Source organism: Trichoplax adhaerens, genomic scaffold (genome assembly GCF_000150275.1).
Source record: "Trichoplax adhaerens TRIADscaffold_2 genomic scaffold, whole genome shotgun sequence".
Classification (NCBI taxonomy): Eukaryota; Metazoa; Placozoa; class Uniplacotomia; order Trichoplacea; family Trichoplacidae; genus Trichoplax; species Trichoplax adhaerens.
Genome location: NW_002060944.1, coordinates 2,400,792 through 2,419,231, shown reverse-complemented (window position 1 = coordinate 2,419,231; position 18,440 = coordinate 2,400,792). Strand labels below are relative to the sequence as shown.

The 18,440-nt window shown below is 32.2% G+C and overlaps 2 protein-coding genes across 2 annotated transcripts; one reads left to right on the top strand and one right to left on the bottom strand.

Annotated features, from left to right (window-relative positions):
- Positions 1-6,208: 6,208 nt before the first annotated feature.
- TRIADDRAFT_53127 (uncharacterized protein) lies at positions 6,209-9,762 on the top strand (the record flags this gene model as incomplete). Its single annotated transcript, XM_002109801.1, has 7 exons — positions 6,209-6,513; positions 7,482-7,821; positions 8,247-8,435; positions 8,536-8,720; positions 8,808-8,928; positions 9,091-9,285; positions 9,418-9,762. 7 exons carry the CDS (start codon positions 6,209-6,211, stop codon positions 9,760-9,762), a joined length of 1,680 nt encoding a protein of 559 aa, XP_002109837.1.
- Positions 9,763-10,608: 846 nt separating this feature from the next.
- TRIADDRAFT_21483 (uncharacterized protein) lies at positions 10,609-18,238 on the bottom strand (the record flags this gene model as incomplete). The annotated part of the gene is made up of 13 exons (XM_002109232.1): positions 10,609-10,776; positions 11,067-11,241; positions 11,654-11,778; positions 11,855-11,932; positions 12,096-12,126; positions 12,238-12,341; positions 12,482-12,590; positions 12,674-12,777; positions 12,865-12,916; positions 13,024-13,139; positions 13,709-13,832; positions 14,284-14,426; positions 17,840-18,238. The coding sequence occupies 13 exons, from the start codon at positions 18,236-18,238 to the stop codon at positions 10,609-10,611; spliced, it is 1,728 nt and encodes a 575-aa protein (XP_002109268.1).
- Positions 18,239-18,440: the final 202 nt, after the last annotated feature.

Sequence of the window (18,440 nt, the reverse complement as noted above, 5' to 3'; positions counted from 1 at the left end):
AAATTTGACAAAATATGCGTTCGAGTATATAATTTATATACGCATTCTGTTGTTGATAGTAATATCCAATTGGACGAAAAGAATTCAACTGACATTGAAAAATATTTTGGAAACTTTTATCAGATTATGTAAGTACGTAGAGTTTAATCTATATTAATGAAATATCCACCTATTTTTTTGATAGCTATGTTCATGTAATAGAAGTAATATATACGCTATTCTATGCAAATCATTTTTAAAATTTATAGCATACAGTATATATTACAGACTTGTTGCTAATTAGGTTTACGATATAATAAAACTAATTTATAAGAAAATTCAAATTCGCTTTTATCATGCAACATTGATTCCATGTACTTAGCCATAAACATATCCTTTAATTAAGAATCTAATGTACGAGAAGAAAGTTATGTTGTATATAAAATTAAATTAATGTATTGCCGGTAATCGAAGCTTAATTGCTGTAGTATAAGTACGCGTAGATATATAGAGAGGAACATCTAAACGGAAATAGAATAGGTTAAGAGTGCCTCGTCTATCCTATTCTCATTCACATTGAAATTAATTGCTGCAATTATACATTTACTTCGCTCTTTCTTGAAGATTATCGTTAAGGTTATCTCTTTACTAATGCTTGGTAATTTCATTGTGGAGAGATAAATTAACACTACTTAAAAAGAAGGCATGTTAAATAAACTACAATTACATCAACAGTTTTTTGTCAAATAATCAAATAAATCTTGACAATTCAATGAATATAACGTTAAATCTGTGTCTTGATCATTTTCTGGGAACTTAAATATGAGCAGGTGGTTGCAAAGCTCAATTAATTTTTCATAAAAATTAAGATCAGTAACGACTATGTTTACTACTCTCGATAAACTCTTGTAGTAGTTTAGTGACAATTCAGATATTCGTCTGGTAGTCATATAAGTTATCTCCTTTGATATACCTGTAGTTGAAGATTGATTTCATTTTAAAACTACAGCAATTTAGAAAATATGGTTTTTATCTATTCATTCGTACGTAAGATTTCATACTTTATAAGAAAATCTAGAAGTCTGCCATCATTGAAGTAATTATGAGCTATTGTCAAAAGTTCGTCCATTTTAATAAATACAACGAAATACTGTATAGCATAAACATTAAGACATGTATATGCTACCAATTTTTTCTATTTATAGTTTTAATTTTAGATATGATGAAATCCGTTTTATGACTAAAATTTATGAAAGAAAATGTATTAGTTAAAAGCGATTATTTATCTGATACACTAGCAGATGTTCGATTCATTTTTAAATCGCTCTGAGTGTATTAGTTTCTTGAACTGGTGTCAAGAGAATTCGGAAATTAATGAAGTCTATATGATAATTCTAATTTTTTAAAACATTCTGTATACTAACAATCACATATTCAGAATACTTACAGCAATCTGCGTCGTAACAATTAACAAAACTAATCAAATTAAGGGTAAACTTACATCATTATCGTTTCTACTTATACATTTATTTTCTATGATATTGATCCAATTATCGCTATTTCAACGATCAGTCGTCGTTAAGTTGCTGCATATAAGATGTATAATATCTGCAAAAAGATCTCTCTTACATATCGTCAAGCATAGTGTAGCATTAATAGAAAATACGAGAACAACAACTGGCATAGATACGTAGGTAAATTGATAGCAGCTAATACTCTCCAATAAGATACAAATTAAAATAATAAACTAACGTTGCAAATTACAATTGAGGTTAAGCCACCTAAGGCTATAGGAGAAGTCATGGTATATTTAGAAATTAATGAATTCCAAAATTACAATGTAATCGTAATATATTAGCATGTACAGTATAATATTGATTGTTATATGCAAAGGCGTACTATAGTATATGGCATACATATACTTGTATATAGGTTATTATCATGTTAATTTGAGAATAATACCGTTATTATGAGGGCATTCAGACGAAATTCATTGATTTGTAGATTTAAAGCAGGACGGAACAAATGTCATAATAACGAAAAGAATGTTGTTGGTAGGTAGTGATTACTCAATAAAAACTATCGAATCAAGATCGTTGACCAGATTTCAATTAACTGTATATTAAATTAAATTAATTACATCAAGCCATGCGCATGCAGTACACGTACATATGTTGTCATCGATGATCTACGCGTACGTATGAGTGAAAAGAATTTGACATACAGTATATAAAATTGGATGCGTGTAAAGTATGTATGATCTAGACTATTCTTTCAGGATCTTTAGCGTGGATAATAATTAAATAATCTGAGATACAGATACCATTGGATAACATTATTAGCCGTCAACCTTTTATGCATTACTAAAGTACGGTGTCTGCTTCATAGTGCTTTCGTAAAGTCTTAGTACCCCTTTCGTGCCATAAGTGCACCATTATTATTGTACTGTACTATTCATTATATACGTTATTTATACTGTAGTAAATAATATGCACTAAGGCCCCGTTAACATCTCCGCCAAAAATAGGTACATGGATAAAAATATTTGGAGCCATTCTGAACCTGAACGATGATATCTGTGATAACTCTAAAGACTCTGAAAAGTCATGCACCTAATGCCTCCAGGGCTACCTGAGAGGCAATCTCAGAACACTTGCTGACTTACTGTGTGTTTATTGTTATATTATTATTCGATCGAACGTTACTTTTTATATTATTACTTTAGAGTAACGAGACAGAGAGACGTGACAATTCCTTGTTAAAATTGGCAATACAGTAATGTTCTCTCTATCCTAATCTTCAACGCGTGTGAATCTGCAGTAGTGTACACTGTACAGTAGAGGGTAAAATTTTAAATTCAAGGCTTTTCTTCATACTAAACTTATTGACTTCTTACGGTACAGTACAGTACAGTACTGTACATTGTACAATCTTTGCATTCTTTGTAGACCAGACCTACGTGCAGTATGAAAACCTCAACTATGCAAGTGTGCATGACACGTCGACAAGTATTGTGCATTGTGCACTAGAGCTGGATGGACTACCGGAAGGAAACCTAGAGATTTATATCTTTACTGCCTACTAATTCGTACTGTACACTACAGTAACGACAGCTCTTAGCCGATTGAACCTAATCCGACCCGTATCAATCGTCCTATAGTCTTATTACTGTGTTGGATTGTACTCAATGTACAGAACTGTGCTGTATTATACTACGTAAAACCAGATGGAAACTGGTTCGGCCTCTTCGATTTTTAACTTGGCTACTTACTCTACTACTATACTTAGTGTAAATCTAGAATCATCATCGAGATACCTGCTCACTAAAGAAAGACAGTTTTAGCAGTTGAAAGCGTTGGTGGAGGCAACGACTCAATTTTGCTTGCATATTAATGTCGGTTAATATAACGCCTAAAGACTGTTCACTCCGATTAACACTACGCAAACGAAGACCACAAAGTTAACCTGCAGGATACCTAGTTGCAGCTCTTTCATTGATCACTTGATCAAAACATATTATCTATTTATAAATTCTGTGCAATAAGTTGTTTTGCTATCAATTGAGAAGAGTACAGTAGAGCATAAATACACATAGTATCTCTAGTTGAAACTGAATATAGCTTATAGATTATTGGTGGTTTATTTTCAGAATTTTGTTCTCGAATATTAATACCATATAAAAAAGTTGAAACAGTCAGGCTTACGCGTATTACTGTATCATTACTCGTATAACGTTAATTGAACATTTTAAACACTATGAATAAATATACCTCGAACCAACGAGAATTTATCGGTATGGATATCAAGCAAGTTGATGCGGATTATTATAACAGTAAATCCAGACGACCAGTATCTTTGAAAAGGGTAAGTGAACGACCAATTAAGTTACTCGTAATTCTCAGGTAATGTAGATTTTCGTTCTTAACCAAGTTGCTACTTTGGAAGTCTTAAATCTCAATACTAACTTCTTGCAATAACAGTTAACATGAAATACGCGTATTTCATGACTATATATTTACGGTATAGTATGTAGCATATTCTCTACACTACGATTTACATCCGTACGGAAATAAGTACATTTATTATTCATTACTGCAAATAACTTTTGGAGCTACTTAAGGACTTTGTTATACATTTCATGCAAGCAACTTTAAAAAATACTTAATGCTGTAAGCCGATGGTTTGCCAATAAAATGCTCAGAAGTTATAAATTTAGTATGAATTCTTCAGGCTTGTGCAATATTTTAACGTGAACGTTTATACAGTAAACTAGAGACCCTCTCTAAGGGTCTCTACACTACACACGTCATATCTCGAGTCTTGCATAAATCTCGCTATCAACTACTTAACATTCTAACTATCTACGCTATTTTATATTGACAATACTTTCCGCGTATAGTCTCCATCTTTAATAGTTGAAAGACCGGACTTGCACAGGTGTACATGCAGTATAATCTGTACACTACCCCAATTGTAATTCTTATCCAAAATGTGACACGAAGCAAACGTACTGTTATACGGCACACTAAATGAGGGCATTTTCAGTTAAACAACTTGTTCCTGATGACGATGTACCAGCTCATTGTCTATGTCATCAACTATGTTATATTCATATTATACAACCTATGCCATCCACTGGACCATGGACCACTAGTGATCCGTAGCTGTACAGCACTAGCATTAAGTATCTATTAAATTATTACTAACCTGGTCCTATTTACACTATACTGTACTGAATTTGTCCTAGTTACAGAGCCTTCTAAAGTGTTTTAAAAAATTACAAAATGATTACGACTGTTTGACATAATACTATATAATTATATATATATATTATACACCATTAGGAATACGTAGATTTTGAATGATTCACCGCAATATTATATTTCATTAAACTAATTGTGGTTGTAGTGCTACTGTATAAGTATCAGTTATTATGTTAAAATAATCTATCATGAATTACTTTGATTATATGTTAACATTTAAATATTGTAAAAGATAATTTATGGCCTAAAACGTAAAATCCAGATTCAGGATATTCTCTCAGATACTACATTTCCGCAATACCCAACAGTATTATCGCACTTAAATGCCATTGCACCGCTATCTTCATTATCTCAACTCCAAAGTTACAGCAGGCAGATTTACTCTCGATAGCATACACTTACATGCAGTAAAAATCCTCATGTTCACTTAAATATTCTACTGTACCTTATATTACGGACCCTCCTTATGTCTATTTTCACTATAAAATCCACGTACAGTATCACCAATCGAAATCAATCAACGTCCTATTGATTACAATTGAAATTAACTAACTTAGTATCTTAGTATATCTTCTTTCGGCCCTCAGCGTCTCTACTTTCACTGTTTAATGTAAATACGGCGTCTAATCGAAATCAGCTAATGCGTAATTGATCGCAGTTGAAGTTGGTTAAGTCACTTACTTTTTCTCCTTTACTATCCATTAAAAAAGCTACTATTCGTCATATCTTTTTTATTCGAGATAAAAAAATCACCACCTCCGATAATAAATTCTATAAAGCAACACTTTTCTAGGTAAACAGTCTGGATTTCTACTTTTTGTCTTTAAAACTTTTTTGTTTATACTATACGCATAATTAATTTTCGCTAATTGTACTGTAAATAAAATATTAACTTCAACTGTTAGCTCTTTTAAAAATGATTTATCGCTAGCATAAATACCACGTAGTGCTCGTAGATATAGCAATAACAGTTTACAATTTATCTTGAGTATGGCTTCGCTAAACTGTATTCATAAATTATTATAATCTATGCGAGCTTTATAATACCCTTTAGCCTAATGGATCTTCCTTTCTTATATGATAATAAATTACCATCTGCTAAGACTTTACTTTTGTTCTCGTTATAATCCTGTGGTTCGTAGACTATAGTTATTGTTCCGTTTCAGGGCAAGTGTTATACCGCCACATGTTTTTTGTAAGATAACTTTAGCATTGCCTATCTTGCTCGCTCGATGCGAATGATCGAGGCGAGTCTTCGTGGATAGTACGGTATGTACGTTCACTATGCTAGGAGTACTTGATATAGTGAGAGCAAATTATGACGGATGAGACCGAGCTTAAATTGAATGAAAACTTCTAAATATATTTAGCTGTTATCTAAATTTTACTGCTTTTACGCGAGTTTTATTGTATTTATTAGGTATAAATAGTAATCAGCTCCTTATATTTATCAGGCATGGAACCGAATGTCTAGCTTTCAAAGATTTATCGCTATATGTGGTACTATTGCATTGGTTATGCTAGCCATTGTAAAAGTATCAAGCAATAACGTTCAACTTGATACTCAGCGAATAATGGAAGATATTCGCCGCGATAAAGCAGCCGGTAAATCAAGATATAAAACTAACAACCCTGAAAAGATTCTCGTAAATCGACCTGTGCGCCCTATGCATCCTCATTTATCTGATACAAACAGCGAGCAAATTGTCAGCGATTCGCCGCCAAAAATGAGTAAAAGGACTAGCAGTTGGCTAGATAATATTAGGCAATGGTAATACAATGCTTATCCTTTATGCTGTACTATAGTATGTTAAAAGTGATACTCGCAAGTCAATTTCAGTACAATGTCGTCCACTAACTAAATTAAAAGTACTTCCTATTCCTTACAAAAAAATTTATAATCAAGTAAAATAAGGACCGTAATTGCGGTAAAACTGGGTATTAAAGCCTTAAGAATTGTATTCATACTCAATTAAATACTATAAAACAATACTACGTACTCAAAAAGTGATTATCATAGTATATCATTCTATTATTTCGGTTTCTTCAAAAAGGTTTACAGGCGTAATTCAATATTTTTTGCTTTAATTTAATGGAGATAACCAAAAGCTATAAAAATTTAGCCACTGTTTAAATATTCAGAATTGTTTTAGTATATGCTATAATAGTAGAATGCAGTAATTGCAGTTAAACTTGTACACTATATTCACCCTAATGTTTAATTCCGAAATTACTCTGTATTGGTAAATTTTTACTCAAATATTAGCAATTCTTTTAGTTCGAAGTTGCTAAGCGATCTGTATAATACCTATTATACTGTAGTCAACGGAGACGTGCTATTCATTTATTTATTACACGCTTTATACCAGAGACTTCGAAGAAATTCCTCTTAGAAGTCCTTGATTTACACCCTCAGGCAATCTGTCAGGCTGATATCCGGAAACTTTTAGTTTTAAATACGTATTCTTTACTATCATATATGATTGACCAAATTGGTGATCAGTTACTCGGCCATTCATAGGGATTGACCGAGTTAATAGCTAGTTGCTCGGTCAGTCATAGGGAATGGCCGGTTCTCGGGGATTGACCGTAACATAATCATTACTAGTAAGCTACACTTACGTTTTCTCGACTGGTTACATTAACACAATGTATTGACTAATTTATAACTACTATTACTGTATTGCTATCTTACCCTATAATGTATTTACGCGTATATATTTTGTAACCTTAAAATAGGAAAGTCCACAGAACTGATAGACAAAAGGAAGTTGCGAAGGCATTTCAGCATGCATGGCAGGGATATAAAAAATTTGCTTGGGGCCATGATGAGTTACGGCCGATATCACGCAGTCATAGTACATGGTTCGATATAGGTTTGACTATTGTCGATTCTATAGATACCATTTTGATTATGGGATTAAAGGACGAATATTCTGAAGCTCGTGATTGGATCGCTAATAAGTTAACTTTTAACAAGAATCGCGATGTAAACTTATTTGAAATTACTATCAGAGCTTTAGGTGGATTGCTTAGTGCTTACAATATAAGTGGAGATCAGGTCTTTCTCAATCAAGCGGTAAGTACTGTATCCATTAAAGGATTTTACCGAATATAAATTTTTTAATCATGTAAGGGTAATACCTATTTTACTACAAAATTTATAAATTTTTTCATTCCTAACTCGTAAATAGGAAGACAAATTATCGATTATGATTGTATGGTTTAATAGTAGCTACTAGTATATCCATAATAAATTGTGTTGTTTGTTGACAAATGCATTATTGGAGCTCCATATATATACAGTAATATAATAAATTTATCGAAAAAGTGCGCTCTAAGGTAGTATATAGAACAAATCCCTAAAGTTTTTTAACTTATTATACCTACATGGTAAAACTCTAACCAAGCTTATCTTATAAAGATGAAATTGTACCGTAGTAAACTCAGAGTCATCTTTGATTACTAAATAAAATTAAATAATTAAAATATACGACTTTGTAGAAGGAATTAGGACATCGTTTGCTTCCAGCTTTCAACACCCCATCTGGAATACCATATTCTGATGTTAATTTAGGTAGTAGCACTGCACATGGTCCATCATATGGCGGAGATAGCAGTCTTTCAGAGGTCTCAACAATACAGCTCGAGTTTCGATATTTATCCTACTTGACTAAGGACGAAAATTACAAAGTATTGCCCGTAGTAACTATAGCTTTGTTAGCTACGATTTACCTGCAAAAATGATAAATTTATGGCATTTGATCTCATGAAATCCTTTTCTGTCATTTAGCGATTGGCTGATAATGTAATAACAAAGATTCAAAAGCTATCTAAGAAAGATGGACTTTGCCCGATGTACATTAATACACATACCGGCCAATTTACATCTGGAACTGTTACTTTAGGTGCAAGAGGCGATAGCTATTATGAATATCTATTGAAGCAATGGTTACAAACATATAAACAGGAAACTCGGTCAGTTGCTGTGTAATCTAGTCGCTATATCTGCTTCCGTTACACCATTGACAAATGAGTTATCTAAAAGGTAATGTTTGCCTCCAGATTTAAGGAATATTACGAAGAAGCCATGGATGGTGTTATAAAACATTTGATCAAGAAATCTGTTCCTAACCAACTGACTTATGTTGGAGAAATGCACGGATCTCAATTTAGCCCCAAAATGGTGAGAGCAAATGCATTTAAGATAAAATTTCCTCATTATTCTAAAAACTAGACATTGATTGAACTATTTACGATTGGGATATACTAATAATATAATTAATCGTAAAATTGCAGACTTTTCACTTCTTGAAAGATGTAAAAATTATTTTATCTATTTCATTAGGATCATTTGGTTTGCTTTCTCGCCGGTAATTTAGCACTCGGAGCTCATAATGGTTTACCTGCTAAGCATCTACAAATTGGAAAAGAATTAACGGAAACATGTTATCAAATGTATGCTCGAATGCCGACGTTACTTAGCCCTGAAATTGTTTACTTTAATACTAATCCACACGGGATCGAAGATATTATTGTCAAGGTTCGTATCATTAGTTCCGTAACTAATCAATAACATACGAGTATAATTATAATCTTGCAATTATAGGCAATATTCAATTTTGAGAAACTTCTTTATTTTTTATGTAACTGCTTTTACTTGCGTTTGTGCTAGCCTAATGATGCCCATAACCTATTAAGACCAGAAACCGTTGAATCTTTGTTCATACTGTACAGAATAACGCGTGACCCGAAATATAAAAATTATGGATGGAATATTTTTAAGGCGTTCGAAAAAGAATGCCGTGTAGAAAATGGATATTCAAGTCTTAATTCAGTAAAGCAACATGGCAGTTATAGAGATAAATTAGAAAGTTTCTTCTTAGCAGAAACATTGAAATATCTCTTTTTACTATTTTCTGATGACGATGATGAAGGGAGAATGATAGAACCCGTGCCTCTTAATCAATATGTTTTTAATACTGAGGCACACCCTTTGCCAATTATTAATAATTTTTAAACTATTTTTTACTGATATATGACTGTTGCCAAAAAAAATCGTATAGCAATTTTGGTATCGAATATAATAAAATTATCAAAAATGAATCTCAAAATTACATACTGCTTTTGCATTGATACGTTAGAATCAAATGCTACTTTAAATTCCATTAGATTTCAGATTTTATTTATTTAAAACTTGGTAGAGTTCAATCAAGTATTTGTAAAATCACCTAATAAATCGCTACATTTTATTTTAAATATAGTTTTTCAGGAATTGTTCACCTTACGACATTAGAATGCAACCGTTCATGAATATTTATAAAGTATTAACAGGTCTTATTCTATTTAGAGCAATACTCTCGCGGGAATTCAACTATTAATTTAAATTTAAACAATCGCGCCAATAAATATTTTAGCTATAGTTTACTGCATCCATAACCGTATGCTTTGGTATATTTGTTACAGTATTTTAGTTAATCGCAAACAGGGTTCTACTGGTACTTCAGAGTTAGATATAATATGTTTAAGGCTTCAAATAACATTATGATAAAATTTAAACTTATATTTTAATGGAAAGGCTGTGGTAGTTTAAAAGTTTCTAACTCATACTGCATTGATTGTATAATTATATATATATCATGATGGTTATTGGTCCTATGCAAATACTTCGACAAACAATGCTGAAGTAAAGATATCAATTGGCCAAAAACTGTACTAATCTTGTCAAAGCATGCAGATTTTAAAACTAATATTACATTCAGACAAAGGCCTATTTCTGGGAGGGCGTTCTAGCATACATACGCAAAAGCCTTTAAATACATTAGTTAAACTTTAATATTTAATGCCAGATTAACTGTAAGGTTATTTATGTTCCTGTATGAGACCGATACCCAGGCTCAGGCAACGCATATCGTTGTTCATCCATGCGACCAGATTGAGCATTTATAACTAACTTGAAGAAATCATCATCCGGAACCGTAGGAGCAGAAATCTGTAAGTGAGCTTCAACTCGTTGTTCATCAATTCGTGACGCCTATGAAACAAACATGCGTTAATGATTATAATGGATCAACATAAAATAGCATCGTTTTTATTGTTATATCAGCATTTACAACATTCTTTAACAACGAACATAACTGACAGAAGGAGAACCCTTTAAGAACCGTATCATACTTTTCCGTCATTTTATAGCACTATGCATAAATAAACATATAACATTTGCGATTCTAATTAACGTAATTATTTTAATGAATCTTCTAAACTGAATAAAAAACACACTCAAATAATTATTACAATAATTGCTACTTGTATATTTGTTAAAACCTGGCATTTCATAAGCATATCAAAGAATTCATTATCAGGTTCATTTGAATTTGTTTCACCCAAGCTCTCTCTTTTCTTCTTCCACAATTCCCTAACTTTGGCAGCCCCATTGTCATTAAGACCAGGTAAATGGAAAGCACTTACTCGTTGCTCGTCAAGACGTTTGCCTTGAGATCTATTTTAAAGAAAGAAAAAAAGATACAAATATTGATTTATGCGTCTCTAATGCATACATCAATGAAAATGAAACAAGGAAAGTGTGATCAAACGTGGGATACGGCTTACTTAAATAACATATCGAACATTTCTTCACTCTGATTTCCAGGCAACTTCGCATTATCTGCTTGACTGTTAGTTGCACAGACGAGCATTTTAATATAGCTATAAATCTTAATTTTCTAACTATTCATACATAAACACTACTTACTTTCCGGAGCTGTCACTCGCTGTTGGTAACATAGTGCGCTGTTCATCCATTCGCCTACCCTGGGCACTAACAACGATTCAGAACGTATGTATAAACCAATATATTGACGCTATCAGCAAGAATTTAATCAATATCGGATAAATAAAGCATTTAAAAATACCTTGCAACCATTTCCATCATCCCTTCGCGACTCTGTGGCGGTAACTTTGTACGCTGCTCATCAAGTCTGCTACCTTGAACGCGTTGAATAAGATCTAGTAGTCCTACTTCATCATTCATCACGGCCTAAATAAAAACAAGATCGTATAAAATCGGGATAACATAATCTATATTACTGTAGTTAAACAAATGGTTGTATTACGTCTTCTTTTGATGAACGCAAACTAGCACGCGATTTTGACTGTGGATAGAGCGGTTCACTGTGTTGTTTAACCAGTTTCTTCCCGTTTTCCTTTCCATACTATTATAGATTTAACAATTAAATAGAGCATTACGCCTACAGTTATATAATTTCATGTAAACTGCCACAAAAACCGTTAAAATTTCTAAAGTGTAATCGTAGCATATAATAACTCATATTTATTCATATAGCTTATACTTACTAAGTTATCAGCGGTTTTGATTGCCCCCTTACTTTTACTTGTTCTAAATAAATGTATCATGTATTACAGCTACCATTATAATCTCAACAATATTATTTAAAAAATGACCATCAGAGATGACACGCGTTAATGAAAGACTTACTTATTCGAGCTGCTCTCTGCTTCTTTTGAGCTCATGACACTCAGAATTTTATTTAAACTGGAGATATTATTTTGGGCTGTCAATCTACCTGTTTGATCTCCAATCTACCAATATACAGAAACAACTGCAATTTGAATAACGAGATATCGTATCTACTAAATTAGATTACACCTAAAACTACTTTAAGGATAATAGAGAATAATGATTATGACTTTAACGATTAAAACGATGCTACGATATCAACCTCTTTGGCAATTTCAAGATGCTCTTTAGCATGTGTGAGAGCCTCCCAGAAATTATCTAATTCTTGATGACAATTAGTCAAGCTCCAATGTGTTCGGCCTTCACCAACGCTATATTAATTTATTTAAATAAATATTCAATATGCACATTTACTGCTGTAAATTCGCTAGTAATGACAAAAGCAAATACCTACCGGTCTTTAAGTGCTTGAGCAATTTTAAGGTGCATGCGGTGCATTTCAATAGCTTTTGAAAAGTTTCGTAGGAGAGTATAAGCATTTCCAAGGCTATAGCACGTCTACATGTGGAAATAAGGTAAATTAATTATTCTCTAACCTATATCTCTTCTATGATCTTATACTACGTAATGCAGTTAACTCCAAACCTGCGCCTCAATCGCTTTATCATTCATCTTTATCGAGATAGTATGAGCTTTTCTATAAATAGACAATAGCCGATCAATTAATATAAGTTTAATATGCTAAAGTAACAATACAAAAATCGTATAATATTCGAAAAGCATACTTGGCTAATGTATACGTACTTATAATACTCAACCGCACTACTTAAATCTCCGCCAAAGACACAGGCATTCCCTAAATTGCTATAGGCGCGTCTTTCAGCAGACACATCTTTACATTCAATAGCTAAATCTAGGCGCTAGCCAATAAGCATTGGAACATACAATAAATTGATTATCTTTATCAAGAGTTAGAAAATTTAGTAATTACCATAATAAATTAATTTATTCTAGATCAAAATAAGGTTAACAACAAAATGCAAAAAGCATAAATATCATCGTTGTAACATTTAGACAATTTATCTAATTTATGCCTCGTATTACTCTTTCATTACGGTATCAGGGAACGAATGAATCATAATATCACGACACGGATACCCAGTAGTATTATTATGGACATTAGACATTTAAAATAAGATTGTTTTAATAGAAGGTATCAATAAATACGCTGATATGGCACATTTATCTAGAATAACGTTGCCGAAAGTATCCATGTAAAACAAATTAAAACAATATTTGTAACCGTTATGATATAAATCAAGACATAAATATGCTGCATATAAAATTTTGCGTGAGTATCTTGCGTCAATTTTAACAACAAAGACCCAATGTAAATATATAAATTCGCTTTGAATTTTTAACCATCAAATGTTATAAAGTAATTTTATTGCGAAAAGCGAATTAATTACAAAATGCTTGGTGACCTAACCTCTTTATGGCATTTAATTGCATCATCAAATTTACGAAGTAGATAATAAGTATTGCCAAGGTTGCCATACGCTCTACCTTGTCCCGACTTATCATTTAATTCACGCAATAAATCTAAATTTTTCCTACGAATTTCAAATACAAAGGCATAACATCTATTATTTAAATATTTTTATATAATACAAAAATTAATAGCCGTTGACATAGCCTTGAAAAAGAAAGACATACATGCCTAGTTATTAATAGGAATAAACAGCACTAGATCGATAACTTATCCTGCTACAATTACAGTAATATACTAATATCCACTATTTCTCAGTAACGACTCCTTTTAGTGCCATGTTTAAAATTTATATCATATTGTTACTAGTTACGTAATTTTTCCGGTTAATACAGCAAAATCTGCTAATATATTAAACTAAGAATTTCTTTATGATTAACTATTTAAGTTGCAACACTCCTCACATTGTCGTAAATACCGTATTATTTATTGAAAGAGCTACAATACAAATCTCTATTGTCATTCCATTTTCTAAACTAGTTAATCTTTCACAGGAAAAAATGCATTTCGCTTACCAATAATAGCTTATTGCCTTTTCTAATGTATCCTTAACAATAGGTGGAAGTTCTGCGTTTTCATGATGTCCACAACGACCTGAATGTTTGCCTTTAGCATGATAAATATTTCCTAAATTATATAAAGCATTCGATTCGCCATGCTATCCGATAAATGAAACAAAAAAATTCTTTAGTACAGATATAAAAATTATTACGCAAGAAAAGCTAGTCATAAACTTTAATAACTATAAAGATTTTAAAAACATTTAAATTTATATCAACGTCCACCGGAGATAAAAATAAAATTGGATTTTAATGCCTTACGCCATTATACTTTATAGGATAGGTAATAAATGATCGATACGTGAAATGAGATACTGTATACGGTATGATAAACACCATCAAATAATAATTGAACATGATTATCATATTCTTTAAATGCCGTGGATTGATAAAATAAACGTAATACTGTACTAAGTACAATCTATAGTGCTACTAATCCAGCCTCAATAGTTACCTTAATGCCTAAATAAACTGATTAGAACGATGAAAAAATCGATAACTTCAATACTAAGAAATTATGCCGATTCTATTTTCAAGGACTCAATCTCGATTAGAAATAAAATTTCTTATAACGTGTGATAAATCCCGTAGTATAAATTTACATTATCATTTGTATTTTTTTACAGTACGGTTAACCGTCTTACGTGCTGACGGACGGTACATGAGTTATTTCAATACTGCAATTCATATATTTAACAATAAAAACTGAATTATTCGTCAATCATACACAGTAATGGTGGTTTATAGCATTAATACGAGTATTAATATATAGCATTATCCAATTGATATATTAGGATCTCTACTTTACCCGTACAATAAAGTACATCAGTATTAGTAACTGATTATATATTAGCGTGGTTTACTAATAAATTCTATTTTTAAGGGACCCACTTCACACCAAGGAGTCACCAGTTACTTACAGTCCAGTAAGCTTATTAAAATATCTTATCATCTTACCATTATTGTATAATGTGGAAAATAAACTCATAAATACAGTGGTAATTTGATAAAATTTATGTAATTCATTCCTTAAAAATTTTGAAGTTCTCCTGTCAACCTCTCAGTAAACCAATGACTGTATAAAAGATGTAAAATTTTTTCTAACAGTTAATACGCAGAAAGGATTTAACTTTTTTAGCGCACAGCATAATAATATTTAATTAATGTGCTATTTGCGTACGATACTACAATCAATCTAGTCCAATTAGAAACTTAAACGACAACGTGCAAAAAATTCATCCTGGAATTGTATCCGATCCTTATTTCCAACCTTCCCAATTAAACAATCTACCCCGATATTTTATGTACTGTACATTTCAGCAGTCCGGTAAACCTTCGTACAGCTCAAGGCCAATGGTTATAATGCAGTACACGTATACTGTACACTATACAGTACAGTACAGTAATACAAAGATCACAGCACGTTCGCAAATTTATGGGAGCTCGCACTTATCAAGATGTAATCCTTTTTAACTCTTATAACTAAATATCCATTAAATAAATGTTAATCCTATTATACTGTATTATTCGGTTAAAGGACAACGAAGATACTGTAATATTGATACAAGTAATGAGTTTAAAAGTTTACTATGATTACTTATCATTTTTACCAGTTTTTTTAAATTACTGTAGTGCCAACGCATACGAAGTACAGTAGGTTACAATATAATGAGAACACATAATTAAAATTAAGGTTAAATCTTACGAATCACGTAATAATGTTGACTGAGAGAGCAATAAAAATAATAAATTAAATTATGATATTCTTCAAACTCTTCTTTTAATGCAATACTCGTGTACAGTTGACCCCAAAGTTGCTCATACCTTCAGAAACCATAAGCTCAATGCATACTGCACTGCTGCGACAAATGTATTAGAATACTACGGTACGCACTAGTACACGTATACATGATTCATTATCACCAAATTTAAATTACTGTACACTGTACAGTGTACAGTACGGTTCAGTAAAGTGCACATTCACAAGCGAACTGCTGATATTCTGTTCTACTGCTAAGCACAAGTCATTTTGAACCATCCAAGAATACATTCTATGATTTGTCATCTTTTAAAGGAATTCTACTATAATCATGGATTTGTAAGCAAGTGATATGCCTAGTTACATTATTGTAACGCATATAGATATAAGCCAATAACACAATACATGTGTTCAATTAAATGTCTCAAAAGATATCAAAAACTAGATGAAATGAGAGCAAATAGGGAACATAGAGTTTTGTAAGAAATTCATCTATGGACTCACCCATATACCTCTATATTACATATATTTAATTCCTGTAGTTTCTTAAACTGTGCCGTATTTCAGTAGTAAACAAACAAACTAACAATTAATTTCTTACCGCAGTTTGTTTATTACAGTAAATTATAAATGACGATTTGTAATCTGAAAAGCGATTGATTTAACCCTGGAAGCTAGTGTTTATAAGACTGGAATTTTTATATCTAGGTTATTCTTGAATAATACTACATTTAATGCAATATATCAGGTTCTGTTAAACAGATTACAGTATATGCTCCCTTGCTACATTTATAACCAGTAACGGCGTTTCCCTAAGTATCATCACAAAGATCGCATTATTAGGTAATGAAGACCTATTCCTTTGTTCATCTTACTCAATCACGTATTTTCTAGGCACCTATTTAATACTAGTAAAGAAATATTACAAATGTAATATGAGCCCGTATTATATAGCGATGTAATATAATAATATTGGCAATTTGGCAGTGTTGTACACTGTACAGTGTACAGGCATAGATCCTAAAAAATGCGGATGCTTGTATTCGCTCTGAAATGCTATTAGCATATCATGCGTGCCAGTCAGCTGAGCCAAGGGCATAAGTTCTTTCTTACATTAACGGTAAATACAAAGGGATATGGAAAAATATTGTATGCATGATATAATTAAATTGATTAATAGAACTGACATCGAGTACGGTACACTATATGTCGTTTCTTGCCCTACGGTATGTAACAAAGACAGCTGTACAGTTTACGTACAGTTGTCCTCAAAAACTTTAGTTTCTACTTTCACCTTTATATGTAGAGTATACTCTGTATTTTGAAGGCATACTAAGGACACTGGATAAATAACCTTGAGAGAACTGTTGTAAATACACCAAATTGGCATTACAGCATAGTACAACAACTTATAAATAAGTCCAGTGCGATAACAATAAGTAATGGAATCACTCTCAATACTGGTTTCGTATTCAAGATTAGGATCGAAAAAATTAATAATAATAATCATAATAATGAATGAGGTGCTGTATCAAAAGCTATCAGACACGAACATAAAATGATAGAATATCTCTAAAGTAACAGCCAATTCTGTACCAGAAATCCAAGTTAAAATGAGGGGTTTAAATAAATCAATTTTACAGACATTACCGATTCTAACGAGATGTAAGTAGGTATATGCGTATACAGTATCTCTAGTGCCGAAAGAATCAATTACGGTAACCGTCCTATCCATCAATATTTCTTTCTCACCTTGTCCTGAATTTCACGTGAAATTTCAAGGTATCTTTTCGCACAAAGAATCGCCTCATCAAATTTACCTAATACTTTTAAAGTATTGCCTAAGTTGCCACTAGCCTTAGCTTCCGCCTGCCGATCACCCAATGTACGCGCCAATGTTAAGTCATGCCGATGATATTGTAATGCCTTCTCATATTCATGCAAATAAAAGTAAGCATTGCCTAACTGGCTATAAATGGCACTAAGAGTTTTTAAATCTTCAGTTCCGACTCGAACTGCACCTTCGAATTTGAGGACACCAGCGCGACATTGACCAGCTCTACATAGACGTTCACCTTCTAACGCTAAATCAATGCAGGACAACTCCTCGCTTTTTTCCAGATTATCATTTACTGGCGAAGACGATGACATGACGAAGCACCTGGAATGCTTCTATTTAACGTTATTGATTGATAGTAATAATAATAATAAAAATGATTATGCATGTACTGTAACTCTGTAAGTACAATATATGCCAATACACAATGTACAGTACAGTATCTGTACACTGTCCAGTACGAATAGTGCACGTACTGTACAGTACTGTATATTGTGCACTTGTACTGTACTGCTT